Source organism: Capra hircus, chromosome 7 (genome assembly GCF_001704415.2).
Source record: "Capra hircus breed San Clemente chromosome 7, ASM170441v1, whole genome shotgun sequence".
Lineage (NCBI taxonomy): Eukaryota > Metazoa > Chordata > Mammalia > Artiodactyla > Bovidae > Capra > Capra hircus.
In genome coordinates this window covers 104,524-117,403 of record NC_030814.1, presented here as the reverse complement: position 1 = coordinate 117,403, position 12,880 = coordinate 104,524, and the positions used below count along the sequence as shown (strand labels likewise).

General features: G+C 47.0%; 1 protein-coding gene across 2 annotated transcripts in view; it reads left to right on the top strand.

Moving 5' to 3' along the window:
- Positions 1 to 12,880, top strand: part of CAMK4 (calcium/calmodulin dependent protein kinase IV) — a 271,534-nt gene that overhangs the window by 234,657 nt on the left and 23,997 nt on the right. For both annotated transcript variants that reach the window (XM_018049980.1, XM_018049981.1), the window contains one exon: positions 12,241 to 12,316. In XM_018049980.1, coding sequence (XP_017905469.1) covers positions 12,241 to 12,316 — 76 coding nt within the window. The remainder of the gene's footprint in view (positions 1 to 12,240; positions 12,317 to 12,880) is intronic.

Here is a 12,880-nt window from a genome sequence, read left to right as displayed (position 1 = left end):
ATAGGGTCTCTCTCTTTTTTTTGCAAAGTAATATAGTAGGTTATAAAATGAAAATTAAAGGAGTAATAGAGGACTTAAAAATAAAAAAAATTAAAGAATGATTGTAAAAATAGTAAAAATATATCTAGGACTTTCTCTGTTGTTGTTGTGGGCAGTGTGGGGTCAGTTCATTTTCGGATAGTTCCTTGGTCCGGCTTACACTTCTCAAGAGCTATAGGCCCCTTCCTGTATAGTCGTTCTAACCACAGGATTTCAATCTATTGCACCTGTCACTTCCAAGGCAATTCCCTCTGTTTTAGCTTCTTCTGTTTGCTGGTCTCTTCAGTGTTTAATTTCCACCCTGACCCAAGGGGGCGGTGGCGGACACTTGTTTAGGCTCACTTGTTCAGCTGTGCTGTGGGAAGGGAGGGGACACTGCAAACAAACAATACTGGCGTGTGCTCTCGCTGTCTCCGCCACACTGGGTTTGTCCCCACTCACGGTGTGGGTGCTTTCCCTGTCTACACTGCTTACTTAGGCTCTAGGTTGCTCTCCCGGGAAGTGTCTGAGGCCAGCCCTGGGTTGTATGCACTTCCCAGGTCTAAGCTGCTCAGGTTAAGGTACTCGGGTAGTCCTCAGAGGTGCAGACTCAGTTGGGCCTGCGTTTTGTGCTCTTCCCAGGTCCGAGCAGCTCAGGTGACCAGGTGTTTGGCAAATGCAGTCGCTGAGACTTATCGCCTCTCCCGTCCCTGCCACTGTTTTCTGGGTGTACAACCAGCACACCTTCTCAAGTGGATGTTGACTGTCCAGAATCCCAAGAAGTCTTGGTTAGCAACAAAGCCTGCTTGCAGTTTGGTAGATAATGCCTCAGTGGGGCTGCGATTGCCCCCTTCTGGCTCTGGCTGCCCTTGCCTGCCTGTCACCTGAGGGGGATAGGCTGGCCTGCAGCCAGCTAGCTCTGCTCAGTCCTTTGTTCTGTGCACGGTCCTGGTGGTGTCTTAGGTTAGGGCTTTTTGTGTGGTAGCTATCCCACAGTCTGGTTTGCTAGCCCAAGTTAGTTCCCTCAGATTGCCCTTGGGGCATTCAGACCCAGTCCTTACTCTAAGCAATGTAGCCCGCGCCTCCCTGCCCAGCCCCAGCTTGCTAGTGGCGGATGCAGGCATCTGCGCTGCTTCTCAACTGGAGGAATTACCGTTGGGCTCGTAATCTGTGGGTTTTAACTATTTATTTATTTTTCCTCCCTGCTATGTTGCCCTCTGTGCTTCCAAGGCTCGCCACAGACTCAGCAGTGAGAGTGTTTCCTGGTGTTTGGAAACGTCTTTCTTTTTTAAGACTCCCTTCCTGAGACGGAGCTCTGTCCCTACCTCTTTTGCCTCTCTTTTTATCTTTTATATTTTTTCCTACCTCCTTTTGAAGACAATGGGCTGCTTTTCTGGCTGCCTGATGTTCTCTGCCAGCATTCAGAAGTTGTTTTGTGGAATTTACTCGGCATTCAAATGTTCTTTTGATGAATTTGTGGGGGAAAAAGTGGTCTCCCCGTCCTATTCCTCCACCATCTTCCAAACTTTCAAAATAGTTTCATGTCTTTGTTCATTTCTAGAAGACTAAATAGCTAAGGTGAAATAATTAGAGTATCCAGTTACCTTGGTAGTCTAATCATGTAGGGAATTATATCACCTGAGAACTAATTAAATACCCACAATGATAACTTTCTTTTTCAATGAACTTTAAAAAAAAATAAAAAACACTGTAAGAAATAAGTATGTAGTACAATGTCGTCTGCACTGCCTGGAAGTCACCCTGACTGGCTGCTCTGTGCCAGATGGTCCCCCGGGCTTGTGGACAGTGAGATCGGGGCAGGAAAGGCTTGAGGGAAGCAAGAATGCCTGGCAGGCTGGCCCGAACCCATTGCCCCTTCCTGCACATCCCATCTCCTTTCTCCGAGCCAGCGTGGACTGTCCCAGGCAGGCTTGCAATGTCCAGTCCAGACGAAGAGATGCCCGGGAAAGGGAGAGTGAAACTGGTGACAAGCCAGGAGTGGTGAGCAGGGGTGTTGCTGACCTTGGTGTTGACCTTGCAGAGCACAGGGGCTCAGAGGTGTTTGGGAAGTTTTAAACTTAGAGGAGAACGAGTCTCTCAGGGCCTTTGTATCGTCTGATACAGACCTAAAGAAAGGGTGTTCTGTGGAACTTTAGTCTTTTTTCATTTAATTTTTACTAGGTTCTTATTATGTACTGGGCACTGTTCTAGGTGCTTGAGATACAGCAGTGAAAAAATTATTTAAGGAAGGTAAATTTTAGTGGGAGAAGACAAACAATAAACAGAATACATGTGTAAACTATATAAAAAGAGAATTTCTGTGGAAGAACCTAGAGTTGGGGAAGAGGACAGGAATTGCTGGGAGCCTGAGTTAATGTTTATCAGGGTAAACTGTGAAGGCTTCACAGGAGAGGAGATCACAGCCTTGGAGGAGGGCAGGGAGAGAGCCCGTGGTATAGACACCTGGGAAAGAACATTACAGGGGCAGGGACTGAGCGCAGCAGCCCCGAGGAAGAGCATGCCGGCCTGCGGGGAGGCGGCTGGCGGGCGTGTAACTGCAGGGGACAGGGGGCCTGAGGCTGGAGCTCCGCGCGGGAGGACACAGCTGCCCTCCCTGGGGCAGAGCACCTTCCGAGCAGCGGGCGCGGGGCTGCTGGCCGTGGGGCGCTGTGAGACATCCCGGCGGGTGTGTCTGAGGTTCAGAAGCCAGGGCGTGGCTGCTGGCACCAGTGTGTAGATGCTACTTAAAGTCACGAGACTGTCCAGCATCCCCCGAGCAGAAAAGGAAGTGATCCCACTGATGCCCAGGCAGCATCGCCTTCAGGAGGCCAGAGAGAAGAGAAGAGACCGCGTTACCAGTCAAACGGGCGAACAGCAGACACGCCACAGTGCAGAGCTAGGAATGAATAGCTGTGTAAGACACCGGTCTGGGGCTCAGTGCACAAAACCGTGTTCCAACACCTAGAGCTGTCAGCAGCTAAGGCGCTCATACAAGCAGCCACCTCCCTCGCGTGGGAGATGGTCCCGGACCCGCCTTCGCATCCCACAGGGTCAGCGCCTTGACAGGGATAAAGGGAGAGCCCTGCACACGTCCTCATCACCCTTACAGTATTAAGTGGTATTCCCGCAGAATCCCTGTATGCATTCTGTATTTGTCAACTAAGTTGTGAAACGAGCACTTAACCAAGTATATTTTAACCTGAGATGGCTGATAAAATGGAGTCTAAAGAGATTGTCACCAACGTCACCCCTCACTTCTCCTGCTCCCTTTAGTTTAGAGACAGTCTTTTTTTAAAATACATTGTAGTTGGAGGACAGTTGCATTACAGTGTTGCTTCGGTTTCTGCCGCGCATCAGCGTGCATGGGCCGTGGGTGTGCAGGGTCCCCACCCACCCCCGGGTTCTCGCCGCCGCAGCAGGGCCCCTCCGGCTCTGTTTACCTGGCGGTGTGTATGTTCCCGCACTCCTGTCTCCTTTCATCCCACCATCTCCCTCCCCTCTCTGCGTCCGTGGGTCTGGTCTCTGTGTCCGCCTTACAGACAGTCTTCTAATGTACTGGAAATCCGTAACTTCTTGGTCTCAGTATCGCAAATCATTCTCTGTGCCCTCTTCCTTATAATTGTGAGAGACCACTTCCAGAAAGAACCAGCCGCGCCCACGAATCGCCTGCTGTGAGGATTTGGCTCTATAATTGCCTATGTGAGGGCGGAGCAATGGGAGGAAAGGGGTCAGAGAGCTGAGTGACGCGCGTGGGTAGGGACGCGCTTAAAATGCACTATTCCGGCCCTCAACACCCACAGGATGTTCCATTTTAGAGTGTTTGCGACAGAAAGGGTAATCATAAAATAAACAGTAAACGTTTCGAAAAGAATTATTGCTGATAATTATCAGTGAGGTGTATAGTTCCTTTAGAGAAAAGCACAATATTTGCCAACAGTTTGAATGCTAAATCCATCGCTTGATATCTGCATCGTCATATAAAAAAGATTCTTATATCATGTTACTATTAGGATGAGATAATTAATTCTATGGTGTATTTATTTATACTCTGCCTTTTCCCACAAAAATGGAAAGATGGCTTTCCAACAGTTGGCACTGCTTTGCTGTCCCTCAGCCAGCACCCATCACAGCTCTAAAGTGGCCAGGAGATTTGGTATGGTCAAGATTTGGAACAAATAGTAATTACTCCAGGATGGGAGAACTCAAGGGAAGCATAGAAAAGTGACTTTCATAGAAATGAAAGTTTCACAGGGTGATGAAAATAAGTTGTGTTTCTTTTGTCTGCTTCTGAAAGCACTAGGTGTTCTAGGATATTTGATTTTCTCTTCAGGGTATCATTTAAAAAGCAAAAAAGTGAAGTGAGAAAAATAAACAGGCTCTTTCTTCACCCATTTATAAGATTTATACAAAAAGAAATGTCATCTGATTCATGTGGCAAGGAAGACTTCTTCAACAACTGAAATGAAGAACAGTGAGAGTTGTATTGACTGATGTTTGAAGTGTAAAAGAGCCAAGGAAAGTAGAAAGGATGCATTAGAACATAAAGAGCCTATCGCTTATGTCTCAAAACATCCTTCAGACGTTTTTTCTTGCTCTACACTACCAAGTGGTAAATAGCTCCAGTGTCCGAGGCTCCGCACGCCCCCTCGCTTGTTCTCGGCCTTCCGCAGCAAGGCGTGAATAGAAGTGACAGTGCTCCGAGGTTCACTGCGGTGAACGGGCACGGCCGCTCCCAGCCAGAGGCAACCCCCCGCCCCCAACCCCAGAAGCCTTTCGGCTGTCTCGCAGTCTGATCCGGTCCATACCTTCGTCACAGCATTCAGCGTACTGCGCTCACACATTACCTGTCTTCTCTACTGTCAAAGCAAACACTGCCCTTGACAAAGTTGAAAAGGTTGTTCCTGATTCTTGCCAAATATATGAGACCCCGTAACAGAGAACCACACACGGTTCTGATGCTCAGAAAAGCCTGCCGTGGGCACCATAGGAGCCGGTAAGCTCTGTGAGCCTATAGGAGGCGCCTTGGAGGCACCTCCTCGGGGGTCCTCCTGGCCAAGCTGGGAAGCGGGAAGGAGCAGAGGAGGTCCAAACAGGCTCTCCGGCTTCTGGCAGATAAGCCCTTTCCCTCCTCCTGCTCGAGGCCCAGGGGCGGTGCTTAGAGGAGTTTCTAGGTGCTGAGGGTGCCGTGGATTTCTATGGCCCAGGAGTCTCTGAATTCAAGATCAGCCTCTGCACTGCGAGCCCCACTGTGTCTGTCTGTCCACTGTACTTCTATTAAGTCAGATTCGGGCTTTAAGGTGAAAATAAATCTTTTCTATTTTTTAACTGAAGTATAATTGATGGACAGTATTGCATTAGTTTCAGGTGTACAACATGGTGATTAAGAATGTCTATATATCATACTCCATTTATAGTTATTAGAAAACTTTGGCTGTATTTCCTATACATGCAAGGAGAATGGTTGAAAGGAAAATGTAGGAGAGAATTTAAACACAAATGAGCAACAACAACAAAGCTCTGATGAAGTGGAACCCATAGTGGCCCTAACCTGCTTGTGGGCACCCTGGGGCTGACCCCTCCCTTCCCAAGTCCCAGCTCCTCCCTGCCGCGCAGTCTCATCGCCTTTGCTTTCGTCAGGGAGCCCTCTTCTGTGTTTCCTCAGCCACTACCTCTCTCCCTTTGCCTGGTTCAGTTCAGTTCAGTTCAGTCGCTCAGTTGTGTCCGACTCTTTGTGACCCCATGAATCGCAGCATGCCAGGCCTCCCTGTCCATCACCAACTCCCGCAGTTCACTCAGACTCACGTCCATCGAGTCAGTGATGCCATCCAGCCATCTCATCCTCTGTCGTCCCCTTCTCCTCCTGCCCCCAATCCCTCCCAGCATCAGAGTCTTTTCCAATGAGTTAACTCTTCCCATGAGGTGGCCAAAGCACTGGAGTTAGCATCATTCCTTCCGAAGAAATCCCAGGGCTGATCTCCTTCAGAATGGACTGGTTGGATCTCCTTGCAGTCCAAGGGACTCTCAAGAGTCTTCTCCAACACAGTTCAAAAGCACCAATTCTTCAGCGCTCAGCCTTCTTCACAGTCCAACTCACATCCATACATGACTACTGGAAAAACCATAGCCTTGACTAGACGGACCTTAGTCGGCAAAGTAATGTCTCTGCTTTTGAATATGCTATCTAGGTTGGTCATAACTTTTCTTCCAAGGAGTAAGTGTCTTTTAATTTCATGGCTGCAGTCACCATCTGCAGTGATTTTGTAGCCCCCAAAAATAAAGTCTGACACTGTTTCCCCATCTATTTGCCATGAAGTGATGGGACCAGATGCCATGATCTTCATTTTCTGAATGTTGAGCTTTAAGCCAACTTTTCCACTCTCCTCTTTCACTTTCATCAAGAGGCTTTTTAGCTCCTCTTCTCTTTTTGCCATAAGGGTGGTGTCATCTGCATATCTGAGATTATTGATATTTCTCCCAGATATCTTGATTCCAGCCTGTGCTTCTTCCAGTCCAGCGTTTCTCATGATGTACTCTGCACAGAAGTTAAACAAGCAGGGTGACAATATACAGCCTTGACGTACTCCTTTTCCTATTTGGAACGAGTCTGTTGTTCCATGTCCAGTTCGAACTGTTGCTTCCTGGCCTGAATACAGATTTCTCAAGAGGCAGGTCAGGTGGTCTGGTATTCCCATCTCTTTCAGAATTGTCCACAGTTTATTGTGATCCACAGAGTCAAAGGCTTTGGCATAGTCAATAAAGCAGAAATAGATGTTTTTCTGGAAATCTCTTGCTTTTTCGATGATCCAGCAGATGTTGGCATTTTGATCTCTGGTTCCTCTGCCTTTTCTAAAACCAGCTTGAACATCAAGGATTTCACGGTTCACATATTGCTGAAGCCTGGCTTGGAGAATTTTGAGCATTACTTTACTAGCGTGTGAGATGAGTGCAATTGTGTGGTAGTTTGAGCATTCTTTGGCATTGCCTTTCTTAGGGATTGGAATGAAAACTGACCTTTTCCAGTCCTGTGGCCACTGCTGAGTTTTCCAAATGTGCTGGCATATTGAGTGCAGCACTTTCACAGCATCATCTTCCAGGATTTGAAATAGCTCTACTGGAATTCCATCACCTCCACTAGCTTTGTTCGTAGTGATCCTTCCTAAGGCCCACTTGACTTCACATTCCAGGATGTCTGGCTCTAGATGAGTAATCACACCATCGTGATTATCCAGGTCGTGAAGATCTTTTTTGTACAGTTCTTCTGTGTATTCTTGCCATCTCTTCTTAATATCTTCTGCCTCTGTTAGGTCCATACCATTTCTGTCCTTTATCGAGCCCATCTTTGCATGAAATGTTTCCTTGGTATCTCTAATTTTCTTGAAGAGATCTCTAGTCTTTCCCATTCTGTTGTTTTCCTCTATATCTTTGCATTGATCGCTGAAGAAGGCTTTCTTATCTCTTCTTGCTATTCTTTGGAACTCTGCATTCAGATGCTTATATCTTTCCATTTCTCCTTGGCTTTTCTCTTCTCTTTCTTTTCACAGCTATTTGTAAGGCTTCCCCAGACAGCCATTTTGCTTTTTTGCATTTCTTTTCCATGGGGATGGTCTTGATCCCTGTCTCCTGTAAATTGTCACGAACCTTATTCCATAGTTCATCAGGTACTCTATCTATCAGACCTAGGCCCTTAAATCTATTTCTCACTTTCACTGTATAATCATAAGGGATTTGATTTAGGTCATACCTAAATGGTCTAGTGGTTTTCCCTGCTTTCTTCAATTTCAGTCTGAATTTGGTAATAAGGAGTTCATGATCTGAGCCACAGTCAGCTCCTGGTCTTGTTTTTGTTAACTGTATAGAGCTTCTCCATCTTTTGCTGCAGAGAATATAATCAGTCTGATTTTGGTGTTGACCATCTGGTGATGTCCATGTGTAGAGTCTTCTCTTGTGTTGTTGGAAGAGGGTTTTTGCTATGACCAGTGCATTTTCTTGGCAAAACTCTATTAGTCTTTGCTTCATTCCGTACTCCAAGGCCAAATTTGCCTGTTACTCCAGGTGTTTCTTGACTTCCTACTTTTGCATTCCAGTCCCCTATAATGAAAAGGACATCTTTTTGGGGTGTTAGTTCTAAAAGGTCTTGTAGGTCTTCATAAAACCGTTCAACGTCAGCTTCTTCACCATTACTAGTTGGTGCATAGACTTGGATTACTGTGATATTGAATGGTTTCTCTAGATCTTTCACATCTGTTTAAATTTCACTTTCTCTGAATACCTTTCTTGATCTTTCTGACCAGGTCAGCCCTCTGTTATAGACAGTCCCTCCAAGCACTCTCTGTTTCTTCGTGTGTTTTTTTTCTGTGGTAGTGGAGACTTGTTCTCTGTGACGCCCCGTCATTCCCCAGCACTACCCACAGCACTTGTCACACGGCATGTGCTTAACAAATGCAGTTCATCATCAGTTGAATGAGTGAAGAAACCTGTTGATTTCCTTCGCCTGGTCTCCCTTGGATTGAGCTTTCTCAAAAACAGTTAACAGTTTGAAAAAGCCTTCCAATAAAGAATACCTCTCTGTGGTTTTAACTCCGTAGGTAGGAAGGGATCATGCTCATCTAGGGCACCAACAAAATGAAGGTTCAACAAAATGAAGGTTCAGTCAGTTCAGTTCAGTTCAGTCGCTCAGTTGCATCTGACTCTTTGTGACCATCACCAATTCATGGAGTTTACCCAAACTCATGTCCATTGAGTTGGTGATGCTATCCAACTGTCTTATCCTCTGTCATCCCCTTCTCCTCCTGCCTTCAATCATTCCCAGAATCAGGGTCTTTTCAAATGAGGATTCAAATGAGCTCTTCGCATCAGGTGGCCAAAGGATTGGAGTTTCAGCTTCAACATCAGTCCTTCCAATGGATATTCAGGACTGATTTCCTTTAGGATGGACTGGTTGGATCTCCTTGCAGTCCAAGGGACTTGCAAGAGTCTTCTCCAACATCACAGTTTAAAAACATCAATTCTTCGGCACTCAGCTCTCTTTATAGTCCAACTCTCTCATCCATACATGACTACTGGAAAAATCATAGCTTTGGCTAGACAGACCTTTGTTGGCAAAGTGATGTCTCTGCTTTTTAATACACTGTCTAGGTTTGTCATAGCTTTTCTTCCAAGGAGCAAGTGTCTTTTAATTTCATGGCTACAGTCACCATCTGCAGTGATTTTGGAGCCCCCCCACAAAAAGTTACAGTCAGTCATCCAAATTATCCCTCTATTTTTCTCTTAGGGCTTTAGGAGAAGGAAAACCTAGCATCAGTCAATATATCACAGGCTATACCTAATCTTGCTTATTTTAGAACCATTTCAAGTTACAGTAATTTTATTTACTAAAATGAATTAATTCCAATCTTTATATGTACCTTGAATCTCTAGATATTAGACTGTCAGGTGTCCTGGGAGTTCTGTAGCATTTAGTGTTTAATGAGCAATAAAGTGAATGATGGTAACTTTAGGAAGTAGCAGAAAACTTGACTCTACTTAGAAGACAGCCAGGAAAATCAATGAATGATTATTAACTATTTCTGAAAAAAATTCTAAATCATTTAAAATACATGTTAAAAAAAAAAACAAACTGTAGTACACCTTGAATGTTTTTATTCCCCTGCCCCTGCATTTTGCTTGTTTACTTGTTTGTTTGTTTTGATAATGAGATAAGAAAATATATTAAGGACATCCAGGAGTGTCTGTATGGATAGCATTAAAAGGTGGAGTGGTTGATACCTTTTCTTGAACTGAATTGGAAGTAGTCAATTTCTGACTCTTAAGAAAATCATAAATATGTAGAATTACCCTCCAGGACATGTGATACATAGGAGACTTGAAACACTGATGTGCCAGAGACTGAAGTTTATTCTAGAAAAGCTTTTGGTGCTTAGAAAGGGTTCACATAGATTACAAGAATGTGTTCTGCTGGGTCTGAAGTCACAGTCCTATTAACTAGTGATCAAAAATATTTAAAGGTTACTGTGTATTAATATCTAGTTGTATCTAGGTATTTAGGCTGATTTCATCCAAATTTTATATTATGATAGTGAATATAATAAATCCATTTTAAAATTTCTTTTTAAGAGAAATTTAATATGGAGGACAAACATTCTATATTCCATTTGTCTCAGTCAACCTCACTGTGGGAAGTCTAGCTTTTCATCCCACCAGTTTACTCATCTTGCAGCATAATGCCTTACAAGGAAATAAATTGCCTCTGGGAAGTAAGGTTGCACCCAGTGATGGGAAGGGAGGTCAAATATTGCCACATCGGGTAAAACCAACTAAAACCCGGTAACATGGTTTCAAAAAGGACTTTGTTTCATAGTATTCGCTTCCTTTGGGTCCCTTGACTTGGGAGCTACAAGGATCAAAGTCAGGGGAAGCCCCGGACCTTTAAGACAGCCCGCTGGCCTCCGCAGGCGCCTCCGCATGCAGGCTGGGTGAGGACCCCCCCGGAGCTGGGGGTGGGTGCCCGCAGGCGGCAGGCGCAGTGGCTCTCCAGCCGGGGTCCTGAAGCAGGCGCACAGGGGGAGCACCCGTCCTCTTTTCTTGCCTGGACTCTCAACAACTCTTCCTTCACTTGGATGACAGCATATGAAACCTGGAAATTAGCTAGTGCAGTTCATTTACTGGAGGTAAAAACCAAGACCCAGAAAATATGAGACTCTCAGCATCTCATGTGTGTGTTTAAATGCCAGTAAGGGATTGCTGATGCTTCCCTGGTGTGGGACTCGGCCTGGGGAGGGTACGTGGCTCTGACTGTGCCAGATGTGTGCGCCTTCAGCCCCCAGCGGAGGTGGCCCTTCTGAAAGCTGCAGCCTCACCTCACGCCCCTCTGCCCGACGCTGAGCAAGGCGTTTGCGAGTGGGAGGTCAGTGCAGAGGCCCTTGGGCCCCAGAAAGACGGTCTGTGGGGTCCAGATGGCTCTGGGGATGCACGCGAGCCTGGCTGAGAGGGTGGTACTGGCTTTGAGCGCGCATTTTTCTTAATTATGTTAATTAAGTCTAAAAAGGAAACTGTTCTAGGAATAGACACCCGTGGAGCCCGGATCCCGATCCTCAAAGCGTGTGTCCCGCTGAACTGCCGCGCGGAGCGTGAGGACACAGGCCCATTCCACATGCCCTTCACCTGTGGGTATCCTGAGAGAGGAAAACGGAGCGGGAAGACGTCAGAGGGAGGCCGCGGTGTCCTGTCTGTAACTTGGGGTCCCCTGAGGACAGCTTAGGGGCTCCCCTTGGCGTGTCCTCCAGTCCTGACATCCCCAGGCCGCGTGGACGCGGCTCCCCCGCTCCCCCGCCCCGAGGGAAGGAGTGCGGAGCCCTGACCCAGGGCCGCCCTCGGGGAACACTCAGCACTCCGCTTCCTCCCCGGGGGGCCCTGCGGACCCCCGCAGCACGTCTGTTCAGAATAGGAAAGGGCTGCTCTGGGCTGCAGACCTGCGCCCTGCTTCGGCAGAGACAGCAGAGCCCTCCCTGCTCCGTTTCTTGCGTTATTAGTGGGCCAGCAAACCACCTCCAGGCCTCGGGGCAAGCCGTGGACCCAGTCAGCCTCCGTCTCACAGCTGGGTCTGCGCTGTGGGCCGCTGCGGGGCGGAGACCTGCGTGTCAGGCCAGAGCAGCGGCCTGGCTGCGTGCAGGGGAGCCCTCTCTCCGCCCTTAGTCCCGAGGCACCGCGGACAGCCGCGCTCTGCTGCGCGGGTGCTTCTCAGCGCCGAGACCTGCGCCGGCTCTTGTCCGCCCTCCAGCGATGGACTGTCCAGCCCTGTCACCGTCCGCCCTGCCCGTGCCCTACACGCGGTCAGAAACACACGCTCACGGAGACCTCGGGCCTCAGGCGGCCTGACTGTGCCTCTTGCCTCTTCTATGCTGAACTTTCATTTCTTTCTTTTCTGAGTGCAAAGCTCCCTTTGTAGTACAGGTACAGCTATCTGATTTGAAAAGTATCATGATGTTGTGATGTAGAATATTAAAGTTAGTAAGTTTATTTTTATGTACCCCAAACACAGAATATAATCTTTTCCACTAAAATTGTCAGAAGAATTTGTAGCCTCATACTTCGGTTTGAGGAGAGAAGATTTGTTCTAAACCTGTTCTGAAGTTTCTGTTGATGAACTCATTTCTTCTCCATTGCTTGTTACTAAAATGTGAATACTGAATTTAAACTCTAATACAGTTTTCACTTTTTCTGCAGCACCTGAAATCCTTAGAGGCTGCGCCTATGGACCCGAGGTGGACATGTGGTCTGTGGGGATAATCACCTACATCTTGTAAGTGAACAGAAGCGAGCTCTAAGCACAGTTTCCTTTGCTATAGAGTCTTCTAGATACTTATGTGTGCACGCACGCTAAGTTGCTCAGGCCTGTCCAGCTCTTTTCGACCCCATGGACTGTAGCCCACCAGGCTCCTCTGTCCATGGGATTCTCCAGGCAAGAACACTGGGTGGGTTGCCATGCCTCCTCCAGGGGATCTTCCCAACCCCGGGATCGAACCTGTGTCTCTTATGACTCCTGCTTTGTCAGGCAGTTTCTTTACCACTAGCATCACCTGGGAAGCCCAAGTACTTACAGTCCTCATGAAAAAAGCAAGATCCCTTTTAACTTTTTGTGGTTCTCTATGATGTACTACATCATGAGAAACACTGGAATGGAAGAAACACAAGCTGGACTCAAGATTGCCGGGAGAAATATCAATAACCTCAGATATGCAGATGACACCACCCTTATGGCAGAAAGTGAAGAGGAACTAAAAAGCCTCTTGATGAAAGTGAAAGGGGAGAGTGAAAAAGTTGGCTTAAAGCTCAACATTCAGAAAACTAAGATCATGGCATCTGG